Source organism: Mastomys coucha, unplaced genomic scaffold (genome assembly GCF_008632895.1).
Source record: "Mastomys coucha isolate ucsf_1 unplaced genomic scaffold, UCSF_Mcou_1 pScaffold21, whole genome shotgun sequence".
Classification (NCBI taxonomy): Eukaryota; Metazoa; Chordata; class Mammalia; order Rodentia; family Muridae; genus Mastomys; species Mastomys coucha.
In genome coordinates this window covers 120,609,897-120,624,714 of record NW_022196904.1, presented here as the reverse complement: position 1 = coordinate 120,624,714, position 14,818 = coordinate 120,609,897, and the positions used below count along the sequence as shown (strand labels likewise).

The following is a 14,818-nucleotide window of genomic DNA, read 5'->3' as shown; positions in this document are numbered from 1 at the left end:
AGATGTTCACCTCTTTGCTTGGCTCCTTCCCAGAGGCAACCCAGTCAGCAGCCAGGCTCCTGGCTTTGTCTTTCGCGGTGCGGGGCTCCGGATCTAGATTCCATCTCGGAGTGCACCCGAACCCACACACCTGGGTCGTGGAAACTGAGTTTTTCTTGTAAGCAGCTCCAGTCAGTGCTGCCTGGGCAGCCCCAGTACCCGGACCTTTAACCTCTGAGCCCAACCCCACCCACAAGTGGTGAGAGTAGGACCTTAGGGGTGGAGGGAAGAGACTGAATCTTGCACTCTCTGGAGCTAAAAATCCAGAAACTCCTCTGCGCGCTGTCTCGTGGGACAATTATTCCCTCAAAAGTTAGCAACCATGTTTAAAACGTTTTATTTTTTTTCTCTTTAAAAATATTTACAGATCTGTACTCTCCTCGTTTCACCCCACCCATCCTCAAGATGAAGGGAATAAAAAGAAGTGATTAGTTCAGCGACCAAAACCCTAGTTGGCTTGGCTCGGCTGAGCGTGTGTCCTTGCAAACTATCTATATACAGATGTATATATGGGAGAAAGACTACCTGGTTTTGTTGGTGTTTTTCTGATGTTTTTTTTCTTGCTACCGGTCAAAACCGACCTAATCAAAACCGCCCTTCCCACCACCACCGCCCGAGAATCTCCCCTTCCAAAATAGTTTACAAACGCGTTGTTGGTTTGGTTTTGTGTAGAAAGCAGGTGCTCTGGCATGAGGAATGCAGATAAATACTCAAAACAAAACAAAACAAAAGGTAGGGAAGAGGCCATAAATAAGACATAACGAATACACATGGTGTATTTCTTAATATTTGTGGACACGCGCCGCTCTGCTCCGGAGCCCTGGGAAGGATCCCGACCGCGCTGGGCTCTGCCGGCGGCTGCAGGAGACCAGGGGCGCCCTTGGAGCCCGCGGGCGAGCGTGTCAGTAGTCAAGCTTGTTGTACAGGTTGTAGAGCGGTAAGGCCGAGAGATTGCTGCTGGGGTAATAGAGCGGAGCCGGGAAGGCGAGAGAGCGCGGCACCGGCACTCGAAGCAGCGAACTGTCCCGAAACACCAGCGGCATGCCCACGAGAGTCTGAGCCGACGCGTGTGCCATGTTGGCCGCCTCCAGCTCGGCCGAGAGCTGCCGCTTCCACTTGTTGCGGCGATTCTGGAACCAAGTCTTAACCTGGGTCTCGGTGAGCTGCAGGCTGGAAGCGAGGCAAGCGCGCTCCGAGCTGCTCAGGTAGCGTTTCATGTCGAAGGTGGACTCGAGCTGATACACTTGGCTGCGGGAGAAGACGGTGCGCGTCTTCTTCTTGGCCGCTCCGGCTTGGCGCTCCGCACCGCCGTCCCGTGGCCGCTCCGGGCCCGGAGAAGGCGAACCCGCCGGCAAGAGCCTCTCCTTCTCTTCCTTAAAGTCCGGGTGAGAAGGAGAAAGGAAAGGCGTGCGTTCCGAGGACGCAGGCCCCGGGCCTCCGCTGCCCTTGGGGGTACCTGAAGAGTGAACACAAACAAAATGACCATGGAGCTGATGCGCCTAGAAAAACTCTCAGATCTGCCCGGGACAAGGAGGTTGGCTGACGCCTGTATCCCTGATTCCCCTATTCCTAATCCTTTCCTTTTCTACTGCGTCCTGCTAGCGCCCAAAATCCAGAGCCTCGGCCTCTCAAAGCAACAGAAGAGGGTTCCGTAGAATCCAAGCTTGAGGGTCTCCGTTCCCACTCTTATAAAAGTATAAGTGGTAACAGGTCTGGGATAGGGACATAAACACCATTTTTAAAAGGTGATTTTTTGCCATGTGAGAACCGAGCTTTACAAGGTAGCCTCATTTTACAGGCCGTTTTCTTTGGGAGTCAGGCTAATTTTATACTTAACTCCTTGGCTGTCCTCCGTTAGCTTTTACCTCTCTGAAACTCAGCACTGTCAATCATTTTAGAGTACTAATCACTTCGAGAAGAGATCGAGAGGATGGAAAAGACGCAGAGCCTGCAGGACTGACAGAACACCCAGACCAGACCTGCAGGACAGAGAGTACCCGGCGTGCGAAACCATTTTGGCTAGCATTGTGTACCGCCCGCAGAGTTCCTGGCCCACTCCCGTTCACCCTCCTTCCAAACCAGTCTTCCTCTTACCGCCCCCATATTTCTCTACTTCTCCTCAGCGCCGGCCCTCCCGGCCCTTTCCAGAAGGCACCTTTGGTGCGTAGTCCCCTCCCTTTGGCCTGGACCCCTAGCGGCCCGGCTGTGACCGGAGGATGCCCTGCTCCGAGTCTCCCACAATCACACACCGAGTCGGCTCACGCTCACTCGGGACCAGACTCCCGACCTGCGATCCTTACCCAGGCAAGGGAAAGGGATGGGGGGATGGTGCTTAGGGCTTGGCTCCTTAGGACCGTGCGGATCTGGACAGAAGCAAGCCGGAGCCTTCCAGCCTTCCTCCGGCTCCTCCTCCTCCGAGGACACGGACAGGCTGCGTTTCCTGGCTGGCCACCCGGCAGGCTCCCGCGGTGCCTCCGAGGGGCCCCCGCCCAGGATTGACTGGATGGTGAAGCTGGAGACGCCACCGGCCGCCGGACATCCCTTCCCCACATCTTCCTTGCTGCCCATCCTGGGTTCATAAGAAATCGGAGGAAACCAAGAACTCCCTTTAGAGCGGGGCTGAGTAGAAGGTGGTGCGGGCAGGCAGGCAGGGGGGAGGGGCGGGAAGGAAAGCAAGGGGAGGGGGCTACGAGGCTAGCGAGGCGTCCCTTCTGCTCCAGGACGCGCAGGCACCGGACCGCTGCGCGCGGGTCCCTGCCGGCCCGGCTCTGGGTGAGCCCGCCCAGCCCCGGTGCCAATGTCCCTTCCTCGCTTGCCAACTCCACCGGTCTCCAGCGACGCGGTGGCTGCGCGGCCTCATTTGCATAGAGGTTACCCGGCCGCGGCCAATCGCAGCGCGGCAGAGCGGCCCCGGAATTTTTTAAAAAGCTGGGGCCGAGCAGCAGCACCGGGAAGCTCCGGGAGCACACCTAGTAGCGGACCCGCATCAGCTCTGTCCAGCCCGTAGCATCTGGGGCTGAAGGCAACTTAGATTGCAGCCTATATTCCTGGTCTCTACGAGAACAACGCCCGGGGTCGAGCTGGTGGGGCTCTCTCACATCCAAGATGCTCCCCATAGGCTGCTGCCACCCTCCCTAGCCCTCAACCCCTTCCAGCCTCTTAGGAACTGACAGAGCTCTGAGTCTTCTCCCGCAGCGTTGGGGATTAACTGTGTGTCAGAGAGACCCGGTTCTCGGCGGAGACACAGGAGCAAAGAACTTCTACAGCTCTCCACCTGCAGACCCCACTGGCTAAAGGGGCCATAAGATTTTTGGAAACAGAGTAGCCCCCAGATCTCCCGAGGTTCCAGTTCACATTCCAGCAAACGCCATTTGCACTGTGATAACTTGAGCAAGTCTGGTCCCAAGTAGAAGCATCCCTCCCTGCCCTCTGGCAAACTTCTTAGTGTCGCCTGCCCCCATTCTCCTGTGGTGATGATGTGTCAGCTAGAGGTGGAAAAGCGCCAGAAACCTATGAACTCTCAGAGTGCAGGAAAGTTATTTCCTAATCCTTGACCGAATACCACACAGCTCGCCTTCCCACACTGCAACTAAACCCATTTATTTTATTTTGCTGGTAAATATTGGCGGCCTCAAAACCGCTACGTTGCTTCTGGGAGTAGGTAGGTAGGTATGGGGACTTTTTTTTAGAATCGGACAGGATTCTGTCAAACGCAGGCAGGTTGTTTGGGCAAGATATGTACACTTTCCATGCCTCGTTTTCCCCATCCCTAAAATTGTTTGAAATGTTGCTTTCCTTTCAGATGTCAAGGTGCAGCTCTATAGAACCTGGCTCTCTCCTTCCTTCTTGTGGCCTCTCCCTGTGCCCCGACTCTTGCTTGTTTAACCCCTAGAGCACCTGTTACCTGATCTAGAGTCATCTCAACAAAGCAAGCAAAGGGATTTGAGGCGACAGTTATCTACACAAGCTTTATGGAAAGAAACGAGGCCCAAGGCGTCCAGCCAAACCCACCCTCTATGGCTGCAGCCTTAAGGTCCCGGGAAACCGTTCCTTAGACACAGGCCAGAAGATCCTAGAGTGAAGAGAGCCTGTAGAATCGGTCCCCACAAATGTCCAGGCTAAACCGTGACGGTGCAGTTCCTCGCCTGCACCGCTCCCAGGTTATTGAGTAAAGCGCTTATAATATCATTAGCCTCAGTGAGTTACCGACTGCGGCCCTGCCCGTGGCAGAACTCTCTCTACTTAACTCCTCAAAGGGCTCGTTAATGGGCTAATTGATTAGGGGTCGGTGGCGCAGCCGGGACAGGGGCAGGGGAAGGAGCGGAGGGCCAGGAGGCTGTGCGCCCAGGCCCGGGAGGCTGGCGAGGGGCAGGTGCCGGCCTCCGTCACCGCATTAACCTCTTCAGGGCTCTGCGGCGGGGTCGAGACACATTACAAATGGTCAGCTTTAATCATGGTGTCAGCTCATTAACCCGGAAGGACCTGGCGCTGAAATACAATTTGTGCGTCCTGTTCTGCGCGGCCACGGCTCAAGCTCCCAAGCCACATCACAGAGGGTCCAGCGCGCTCCCGCGGAAGGAGAGAGGGAGAGATTCCAGAAAGAAATGTTCAAACTCATGCCCTAACCCTTGGCTTTTCAGAAGCACGCTTATCTGGGCCGTTTCGTCGAAGCTAGAGCCAAATCAATCCCACAAGAGGACTGTCTGGCCAGTTTGAGAGTCAGAGCCAGCTACACCGATTGAAGGAAAATCATAGTGGAGGGAGAAAGAATTAGTTAAGTCGTTCTGAGCGAGAAAGGAGCTGGTGTTGTGAACATGTTGGGGAAGCTCACTTTAATCACAGCAAACGTGACTCAGATCTTTACCACCATTGTACAGACGTGGAAACTGAGGCTCTGGAAAATAAGAATTTAGGCCAAGTAGCAGAAACAAGCTTGCGGGTTACGTTCTTTCCCTGCCACTCCTGCCCTCTTGGAGGAGGATAGGAAGAGAAGCAGGCGAAAGCAACCGGCTTGAGAACAGCCTTAAGAGTTAAACAACCTCCAGAGAACCCAGGGCTCAAAAGGTATGGGGTCAAGCACCGCTGGTTGAGTTGGCCCCTTTTAAGGCAGGGACCGTATGAGAGGTGACTTCTGAGATGGGTCTCAGAGCAAAGACCAACTGGGCACATTACTGAAGAGGCAAGTCCAAGACCTCTAAACCAGAAACCTATGAAACCCCGTGACCAAACTTCTCTCCGGGCTGATTTAGGACTTCAGAAGGCAACCGTTTGCCTGGCCTGTTCTTCTATTCAAACAGAGGGGGATGCTTGCTTCAAGCCCTGACCAGCTTTTAAAGACAAGTACACTCTCATCTAAACACTTGTTCACCCATACACATTGAACTAGAAAAATCACACACAAGAGAGACAAAAGGACACACTCTCACACACAACATAGAGAATACACTAAGCTGGTTAAGTAAGTGGGGGTGGTGGCTACAAGAGGATTCAAGGTCTTCCTCTGACTGGTCACCTGTCATCCTCAAGTTCTATTCAGTCACAGGGAGGAACTCGAAAGACTAAAATAGAAACACCCCACTTCCTCTTTCAGGTTTCTAGGGACATCTTAGACTTCACCAAGTGTGTATGTAGATAAGGGCCAGAGCCTTTTGAATCCCACACTGCATTGGTACCCACCCCAGGAAACCTGAAACCTTCAGCTACAGTTCTCTTGACCAAGTTGAACAGTCCTTCAACTTAGTACTCCCCCACCCGGCCCCACCCACTGAGTCTCCAGATAGCTCCTCCCTCCCTACCTCTCCTCTCTCTGTTTAATGGACACCCTAGTCGCTTTACAGAATCTTCAGAGGGGCTTGAGTCTCCTCCCCATAAGGATAGGCACTAACCCCGGTTCCAAGGAATGATAAACCTTCCCAGACTGAAAGAACACTTAAAGTTTAGGTCCCGAGATTATGTGGCTGCTCAATATTAAAGCGGCCCAGAGCAAACTTGCGGAGGAGCCTAATAAAAATTGATCCTCTCTGCTCTGCGGCAGTTGGGAAATAGGCTGGCTGAGCCTGGTAATAGTGGAAGAAGGCTCCCTCCGAAATGACAGATGAAGTCATAAACAAGTTTGATCTTGGAATCAAGCTTCGATAAATATTAAACACAGTCTCGCCCCCGCCCCTTTCCACGAGTGGATTATGATATATGGCGCGTCCAAACTTTAAAATAAGGAAATACCAGAGAAAATGATCTCAATAAATTTTCTAAGTATAAACGTTGATTATGTTTCGATTTTCATTCAAGGGCCTCTGCTGTTCGTTCTTTGGTGCAAATGACATCTCACAATAGGCTTTTGGGGAAAAGGGCTCCCTACTTGAAAAAGAGAGCCCCAGAGGTGTACAATTTATGTAATCTGTGGCTGGAAAATGAATTGTGTAATTTATTGGAAAACAGAAAGTCATGAAGATTGGATCAGCATAGCCTAGTCCCGACACCCCCCTCCCACATCCATCAAGTTCCAATTAGAAGCCTAACCAGAGAGCTTTAATGGGTTTCCAATCTAGTAGCCTGATAGACTCATCAATTCCTCTGGGAGAAATTAAGAAAATCGAGCGCCCCTTGGCGACGGAGTGTCATTCCTTTCTGCAACTATATGTCAAATTAAAAACACAATTAAAATTTAAACTGTTTCAATCAAAGGGTGCCCTGCAACCTATGTTTCACTTAATGGAACTTGGATGAAAATCTGATGCTTGTACTCCATCACCGAGGGGGGTGAGGGTGGTGAAGGAACTCTCTTGAGAGAGGATTCTTTCTATTTCTTTAAGACATTAGTGCTGGGGTGAGGGACAGCAGGTGACTCTGCCTCACTGCTCCTGACTCAATGATGGGAGTCACTCTTCTCCTACACCTTTACCCCGGCGGCTCGCTTCTCTAGGCATCGGAACGAGAAAGAACTCCTTTGTAACCTCAGCACCCAGGCTTTGCAGTTTCACCCAGGTGCTCCTCTCCATGGAAATGTAAGCTAGCATAACCATAACGGGTGAGCACCGGCCTTCCTTGGAGGCACGAAGCACAGAAGCAGCGGTATTCTCCCCGGTCATGCCCAGTCATGGGTGAGAGTTAGAAGGAGTCTCACACAAATCAATAGATTCCGTTGGGACTACCGTTGTAGTCTGGAATCCTACCTCCTTGGCAGCGCCCCCCCCCATTTCTCCCCCACCCCCACACTGGTGGTTCTCACAATTTTCACAAAAGAAGAGAAATCAAGTGAAGTTCAAATCTCCATCCTAGATCCTAGCAGGAAGCACTGGGCAGTGCTCCCCAATACTTACAGCATAGTTATGTCAAGGGGTGCCTCATTCACCCTCCTTGTTTGTGTATTAAAAGGTCAACACCACCTGCTCTAGCAGGGAAAGAACCCCCCCCCCATGTGTACTCAAATGGGTACACTTTTCAGATGTGTACACGTTGGTGGAGTAGGTGGCTGGCACTCTAAAGTCAGAGAGGGCCTGTAAACATTGCCTGGTAGCTGGTAGAAAGTAAGCAGGAGAAAAAAAAAAGGAAGTGCTAGGCGGATGGCTCCTTTAAGTCCGAACAAATGCCTGTGTTGGCACAGTCCCCTGGGTCTACCTGGCGGCTGCCTTGGGGATTTCTGTGGCTCTGACCATCCTTGATACCATCTGATACCGTGGCTCAGTTTCCTAGGTACTTTGCAGAATTAGAGTTTGGGCCACTGAAAGGGGATGGTCTCAGTGCAAGTTAAAGGGAAATAAAATGAGGTCTTTGAGTGGTCAAGGGCCCATCCAGTAAAGGCTAGAACGCTACCCCAAGCCCCACCCTACCCAAGGACTCTAGAAGGCAGTTCAGCTATTCCATGGGCGAAGAGAGATGGAAGCAGGGATGCTGGCACCATAGTCAAAAGGATGTTATATCACCAGAAGCTCCCAGATTGAGCAAACCTAGAGACCCATGGTACCTCCCTTCTCCCCCTCTCCCAAGTTGCCCAGTGCAGGATGGCTTCAGAAAAGAGATAAATCTCACCCACCTTTTCACCTCCTTCTCCCAGCTCCAGTGCTAGTTTCCCAGGCAAGGAGAGGTAGGTGCTCTGGGGCTCCCCTCTTGCAGTCTGTGACTTTGACTTACCAAGGGGACATTCCCCCTTAGAAGTGAGCACCAGTGGTAGGGGTGCCTTTTATATATCTAGCTGCTGTTTAAGGTACACACATCTACTCTATTTACTACCAAATAAAAGAAATACATCTGTGTTGCCAACAGAAACAGTTCACAGGCTGGCTCTGAAGAGCTCTCCCAGGGCCTAAAGGCACTCACAAGTGCTTGGAACTCTGTGGGGACTCCTTCTAGTCTTGGCACATAGGAGTAGGAGTATGAGAGTCCCTGGTCAAAGAGTGGTGACATTAAGGCTAGTTTGACCACTTGGCTTGTGATGAAACTCCAGGACCAACCTGCCACATGGGGAATTTTCAGGTTATGCAACTGAGATGGGTAGGTAGATGCCCCATTCCTGCCCATCTCTGTTATTCATTCTCAGTTCAGCTTAGCCAGGGACCATTGGAGAAAACCAGCCACCTGGGGTCACTTAGAGCAAAGTGTGTGCTCTGAGCAATCAGAATGATGCTAAAAACCATGAAGTGTGAGTGGGTGTATTAGTAAACCTTGGGCTACTTGGATCTGGATCGCCATGTGTGTTGTGTCAAATGAGTGTATTCTGTGTTCTTTGCAAATATCCATCTATTTGATGGCCACCAAAGAAGGTTTCATTGACCAGAACATTGACTGGTGTTGAGATAGGGTGCAGGACTGTAGGTAGGACAGAAAGAAAGCTTCCAGGTTCCACAACCTGAAGGTGGTACAAGGATAAAATAGGAGGTGCCCACTCAGCATCCTGAAACAGGAGAGTCTAGCTTCTCTGAACTCCCCTAAGGAATGTCCACAGGGATTTCGGGAGGCCTTGTCACTCCCCCCAAAAGTCTTCTTGGTAAATTGGTTCTTGAAGCTCCTGAGAATCTTTTCCAAAGGTGGGGGAGAAAGACTAAAAATGACAAGACAACCAGCTCCCCAGTCCTGTACCAAGTTTCTTCTGACAGCAAGGTCCACTGTGTCCCACTCAGAGCAGCACCAGTATTCTGTGATGTCACAGGCTCCCTCCTCAAATACTGAACATGGGAGAAACCCAGCAGGACCCCAATGCACTGGAAGATGGTGTGAGCACCACTATCCTTCTCCAGAGCTGCTCTGTGGCCCTGGGGTGGGGGGAGGTACCAGCCCAGAGTAGCACAGCTCCCATGAAAGAAAAAAAGTGAAGCCAAGGGGCCTCATACAAAGGATAAACTATGCTTGTGGAGAACCAGTTATGTCTTGACTTTCAGAAGACTGGGTCAGTCAAGAACCGTTTTCTGGAATCCAAACAAATAAAGAAGTATTTTCTTGGCATTTGATAACATCATGCTCTGGCTGTAAAATCTGAGGACATGTTTGCTATTGCAACATTATTTTTAATGAGCTGTTACTGGCCTGTCCTGCAGTTAGTATTGCCAACAGTAAAAGGCATCACTCTGTTTTCAGGCAACACAGGGAACAACATATTTTGACCCCGATATTCTGTTTATTTTTCATTTACGACACATGCCCTCGTTTTTATTCCAAACCAGAGGAAAATAAAGGCAGATCTATCTTCACTTGGGTCCAGGCTAAAATTTTGCCACAAATACGCACACTGGTTTATTTGGGGCCAGTTTTCCATCAACAGAAAACGATAGTTGCGTTTCAGCCACAGTAGAATCAATTGTAGCGATTGAGTTGGAGGAGCTTGGCAGCACAGTAGGAGAAAAGAGTGCGTGGACAGGCGCTCCCCAGTGGTTATGTCCTGCGTATGGCAATGCTCTCTCAAATCTTCTCTGCCTTTGCTTCCTTAGCTCCCCAGCTCCAAAAGAACAGTGCCTGGAATGTGATCAGGACACACACACACACACACACCCACACACACACACACACACACAAATGCACACACGCACTCGAGGACACACACACCACAGAGCTTGAAGCCAGGTAGGCATGCTGAATTGGCAAGGGGCATCTGAATACTTATTTCCCTCTTTCCCTTGAAGGCCAGTTCTCCTAAGCTGTCTTGGAATGCCTTGCCTCTGGTGCTGAGGACCAAGGGTAAAGTAGCCGGAGGAAAAAAGGCTTCCAGACACTGGCTAAAACAGGTGGGTTGAGACAGGCTAGCTACCCCTGAGGCAGCTTTGAGAACCAGGCACAGAAAGCCTGGTTGGGAGAACAGTCAACTCCAGTCCTTTCTCAGCCAGTGGCACATCCTCTACAACATATACACCGGGTGCTTGAGTTTCTCCCAGTTCAGCTGAAACCTCCCTATCCTAAGAAGTGGTAACTCCTTATCCATCTATCTCAAGGACTGCTAGGTTTAATGACCTGCCTCAAGATTCAGCGGGAACTCCAAGCTTTGTGCTCCCTTCTTTTCCCCAACGCCCCTGGGGACAATCACAGGCACCACAATCTTAGACGTCTTAGGGATGTCCTGTCCAGAAGCTCTTGAAGGAACCCTGGCTTGAAGAAAGAACGCAAGCTTTAGCTTTTTCTTGGGAAATACCACCTGCCTTTAAGCTTTTGCTCAATTTTGCAAGCTAGACATAAACCTGGGTCTTTATACCCTTCCCACCCGTCATTCTTCCTTGCTCTGAGGAGGGCCTTTCAAGCAGCAGAAGATACAGAGGAAAGAACGCCCCTGGTCCTGAACAAAGCGGCTCCTGTCTCCGCTGCGGGTTGGATTATAGGGGCGTGAGTGCAGGTCAGACTTAAAGAGCACAAGAGGCAGTCAGAGAGGGAGGCAAGGAGAGTTTCCCTGGACACCTGCTTGGGGGGTGGTGGTGGTGGTGGTGGTGGTGGTGGAAAGCATCCAAAGTTACACACTCTGGCAACATGAAAGGCTTATGTTTTTCTTTTTAATTAATTCGATTCCACAACAACATTAAGTGTAACAATATTTTGTGGAGTTTTGTTTTGTTTTCTTAAAAAGGACTGAACTCTCCGGCAGAGGACAGGGAGGGGGTTGGGAGGACAGACGAATGGAAACAACAGAACAACAGGTGTAGCCAACAGGGCACCAGAGTAAGGGGCCCTGTGGAGGTGGGGGTGAATTATACAAGAAAACTGTACAGTTATCAAATAAGTTAAGATTCTCCTACGTTGATTGTCCTTCACTTAAAGCGCTCCACTCTGCCTAGCTCACTCCTCCCTACCTACCTTGCCTTCTTCCTTTCCCCCTCTCCTGCTTAATCTTCCCTCTACATTAATGATTATGCTGTGGCAGTGGTGGTCTTTATCTCCACAGAGGAAGGGGCGGGGCTCTAGAGAAATTTTGTACAATATTGCACAGGCCAAAGCACAACGGTTGCTGCTAAGTTAAAAAAAAAAACAGGAGAGGATAAAATGTAATTTTTTTTTCTACAAAAAGAAAGTGAGAGAAGGAGAGACCAGAGAGGGAGAGAGGAAACCAATCTCTCAAGCAGGTAATGTAATCATAGTGATATTACCACTAAATAAATGCTAGTGATAAATAAGACCACTGCTACCCAGCCAGATATGAAGCTGTTACAGGTCTGGATTTGAGACTTTTGTCTTTTCCCTTTAAACATTTTGGTTAGAGGATTCTTCAGTCACAAACTGAGACAAATGGAGTTGACTGCCACAGGTCGGCCAAGTGAGGGTCTTACCAAGAGGCCGCTCAGATTTTGGAAGGGGGAGGGATAACTGATTGGTTGTGGGAAAAGACCCACACCCAGAAATCCAGAAATAAATATGAATTCGATATGAATTCTCTCTCGGGATTTTGAAAATAGTTCCCCAGAAAAAAATGAATAAATTAAAAAAAGTTGAGATTTTCGCTTATTTTCCTTCTGTAAAAATACACGCCCCCACTCCCACCCCCAGCCACAGCGCAATGGTAATTTAAGGGGAGATCTGAACTTTTTTTTTTTAAAAAAACAACTTTCAAGTGGAAGTTTTGACCTGGTAATTTTGCCGTTCCCCCCAGCCCCACCCCGTTTTCTCTCAATGGTAAGCAAAGCCAAAAATAAGAGGAGAAGCGCCTCAAATTCATAGGAATGAATTGCACGAAAATGCATTGCAAATACTTACAAAATGCTATTGGGGGTAGGGTTTGGAGGCAAGGCAGTGAGCCCAAGGTCGCTGGTCACGGCCCGGCACCCTCGGCCCGGCCCAGTCTCCTCCGGGGGTCCCCCGAAAGGTGGCCGGGTGCTCACTCCCTGTCCCCTCTCCCGTCTCACACCGGCCGCAGCAGGGGCACGGACGAGACCACCGGGTGCGAGTAGTAGACTGGGTGCGGGAAGGTGAGCAGCGGCTGGCTGACCGGCACCGGGGCCCCCGCGGCCGCCGCCGCCCCCTCGGCCGCAGAGTTCTCGTGGTAGAGGATGGGCACGCGCACGATGCGCTGCGCCGCAGCGTGGCTCAGGTTGGCCGCCTCCAGCTCGGCCGCCAGCTGTCGCTTCCACTTGTTGCGGCGATTCTGGAACCAGATCTTGACCTGCGTCTCGGTGAGGTGAAGCGACGCGGCCAGGCCGGCGCGCTCCGAGCTGCTCAGGTAGCGTTTCATGTCGAAGGTGGACTCGAGCTGGAAGACCTGGCTGCGGGAGAAGACGGTGCGCGTCTTCTTTTTGCGGCACGCCGGCTTCTTCTCCGGACTCTCGGCGCCCGCCTTCCAGTCCTCCGAGCCCGGCGTCGTCGCAGTCGCCCCTACTACGGTCGTCCCGGCCGCGCCAGGCACCGCCTCGCCTTCTTTTTTGCCTTCCTCCGAGTCGCTCTCTTCCAGAATGATCTCGTCCGGGCTCTTGGAGTCCAGCTCCTTGTGGTCGGGGTCAGCCTTGAGCAGAGGCTCTGGGGAGTCGCGATCGGTGCCGGACGCAGGGGAGGAGTCTCGCAGGAGGGCCTTCTCCGAGGCTGGGGAGACAGACAAACGGACGCACACACAAGCACAGCGATACAGTCTTGAGCGAGGCAGGGATCTGGGAGCACCAGGCGCACCCCGCGCACGTTGGCCTCGGGCTCCTGACCCTGGGCCTCGGTTCTCCCGAGGTCCTCGCGTGTCCCCCGCTGGGCTGCAGTGGGGCAGCAAGACCTAAGATCTCCGCCTCTCTAGGACTGGCTGGGCCACGATGGCATCAGGGCCGCTCCTTTTATCTCGCGTCTCCCGTGCCAGGGGCCAACAGAAAAATTCTCCACGGTTAGGGGTCAACCCTGCCTTCCAGGCCTAATCCCCTACCCAGGCCAAGCCAAGCCACCCATTCCTGCAGGAAGCCACTTTTCCCGGGAAGCCCAGCGCCCAGGCCTCCAACTCCACCTCTTTTCTCAGCAAGTGGGATTGGATTCCGGGGCCTCGCAGCCAAGCGCGCAGGAAAGATGCGGGCTAGAGGCGGAAGGAAGTTAACCAAAACTCGGGTTTGCAGGTGTCGGGGGATCCCATAACTGCAGTGACACCAGCTCTGGGAGGGGATGGGACCGGCCCCCAGGGAAAGAGGGGAGAACGAAAGTTCAAAGAGAGGTCGGTACCTTCTGGTCGCGGGAGGTGGCCGCCGGCGGGGGTCAGGGTGTAGGGGTACCACCAGGCCGGGGAGCGCTCCAGGTAGTGCGCGGGCAGGGCAAATCTCTGCGCTGGGATCTCAAAGCGGGGGAAAGCCAGGTCGCCCACCTGCGAGAGCGCGAAGCCCGCGGCGCCCTCCAGGGCACCTTTGGCTGCGGCGGCTGCAGCGGCGGCCGCGGCGGCGGCGGCCGAGGCCGGAGCAAAGAGCGTTCGTGGGGGCGGCTGAGGCTTCGGGGGCGGCCGGTGATGGTCTCCATTGAGCAGGTTCCTGATGGAGAACGGGGATTCCTTGGGCGCGGGAGGCTGGGGCGGCGGCTGCGGGGGCGGCGCGCTGGCAGTGCCCGAGGCGTCCGGCCCGGGCTCCGGCATGGTCCCCAGTCCTCCGGGTCCCACGGAGGGCGGGAGCGGGACAGGCGGGCGGCGGGGCGAGCAGGCTAGGGGCCGGAAATCAGACCATAAACGGAACTCAACTACGGGGCTCAAAGTCGGGGGCCGCCCCGGGCGCGAATCGAGCCGCGGGAGGGCGGGGTGGGGACCGGGCCGGGGCGGGCTCGCATGGGGGAGGGGTCCAGAGGGGCGGGGAGCGGACCTGCCTCTGCGCCGAGGGAGCGAGGGGGCCGGGTAGGAGCGGCGGCTCCCCGGGAGGAGGCTGCGAGAGCGGTCCCCGGCTTGGGGATGCGTCAATCCGGCGCCGGATGCTAATGATGAAATCAAAATGTCATCCAAGTTAAATGCGGGGAGTATACGGCGATTGGGCGCGTACAATGGCAAATGGGATTAGGCCGGCCAAGGCGCAGCCGAGCCCAGGCCCCGCAGTCGCCTCCTCCACCGCCCCCTCCTCGCCTTCCCTCGGATTTTGGCGCTTTGGCTTCGGGCTATGAGAGCCCGCCTGTTATTGGCTTTATATAGTCCAATTAGGCAGCAAATGAGGACAAACCTATTAGCACAAAAGGATATTGGCTCTCGCTAAAGAGGCACTCTGAGAGCTCCCACCAAGCGGGAGGCGCGCGAGGGACCTCAAGAAGGAGACGCCCCCGGCGGGCCGGAGCGCACCGACCTACGAGAGTCTAGAGCCAGCACCTCCCTCTACCCCCTGCGGCTTGGCTACAGGCTGGCTGCTGTCCGGTCTGCCGGAGGGGGAGGGGCAGAGCAGGCTGG

The 14,818-nt window shown here is 53.2% G+C and overlaps 2 protein-coding genes across 5 annotated transcripts; both read right to left on the bottom strand.

The window, feature by feature from the left end:
* Positions 1–360: 360 nt before the first annotated feature.
* Positions 361–8,190, bottom strand: Hmx2 (H6 family homeobox 2). 2 transcript variants are annotated; one of them, XM_031388583.1, is made up of 3 exons: positions 8,072–8,190; positions 2,340–2,608; positions 361–1,495 (listed from the first exon to the last, which is right to left on the bottom strand). In XM_031388583.1, the coding sequence occupies exons 2-3, from the start codon at positions 2,605–2,607 to the stop codon at positions 942–944; spliced, it is 822 nt and encodes a 273-aa protein (XP_031244443.1). In that variant the 5' UTR covers position 2,608; positions 8,072–8,190; the 3' UTR covers positions 361–941. The 2 variants fall into 2 exon arrangements, with proteins under 2 accessions (XP_031244443.1, XP_031244445.1); XM_031388585.1 differs by lacking the exon at positions 8,072–8,190 and adding an exon at positions 3,009–3,035.
* Positions 1,480–14,523, bottom strand: Hmx3 (H6 family homeobox 3). 3 transcript variants are annotated; one of them, XR_004123389.1, is made up of 3 exons: positions 13,630–14,523; positions 12,202–13,020; positions 1,480–1,495 (listed from the first exon to the last, which is right to left on the bottom strand). XR_004123389.1 is itself a non-coding variant. In XM_031388582.1 (3 exons), the coding sequence occupies exons 2-3, from the start codon at positions 14,027–14,029 to the stop codon at positions 12,347–12,349; spliced, it is 1,074 nt and encodes a 357-aa protein (XP_031244442.1). In that variant the 5' UTR covers positions 14,030–14,094; positions 14,250–14,523; the 3' UTR covers positions 10,992–12,346. The 3 variants fall into 3 exon arrangements, 2 of the variants coding, with proteins under 2 accessions (XP_031244442.1, XP_031244441.1); XM_031388582.1 differs by lacking the exon at positions 1,480–1,495 and having other exon boundaries at positions 10,992–13,020; positions 13,630–14,094; positions 14,250–14,523; XM_031388581.1 differs by lacking the exon at positions 1,480–1,495 and having other exon boundaries at positions 10,992–13,020.
* Positions 14,524–14,818: the final 295 nt, after the last annotated feature.

Bases quoted from the DNA above. Each gene is read 5' to 3' on its own strand.
- Hmx2 (XM_031388583.1), bottom strand. From the start codon at position 2,607: ATGGGCAGCAAGGAAGATGTGGGGAAGGGATGTCCGGCGGCCGGTGGC. The intron at 1,496-2,339 runs GTAAGGATCGCA...TTCACTCTTCAG, and splicing joins CATCCCTTTCCCTTGCCTGG to GTACCCCCAAGGGCAGCGGA.
- Hmx3 (XM_031388581.1), bottom strand. From the start codon at position 14,029: ATGCCGGAGCCCGGGCCGGACGCCTCGGGCACTGCCAGCGCGCCGCCC. The intron at 13,021-13,629 runs GTACCGACCTCT...CTGTCTCCCCAG, and splicing joins CCACCTCCCGCGACCAGAAG to CCTCGGAGAAGGCCCTCCTG.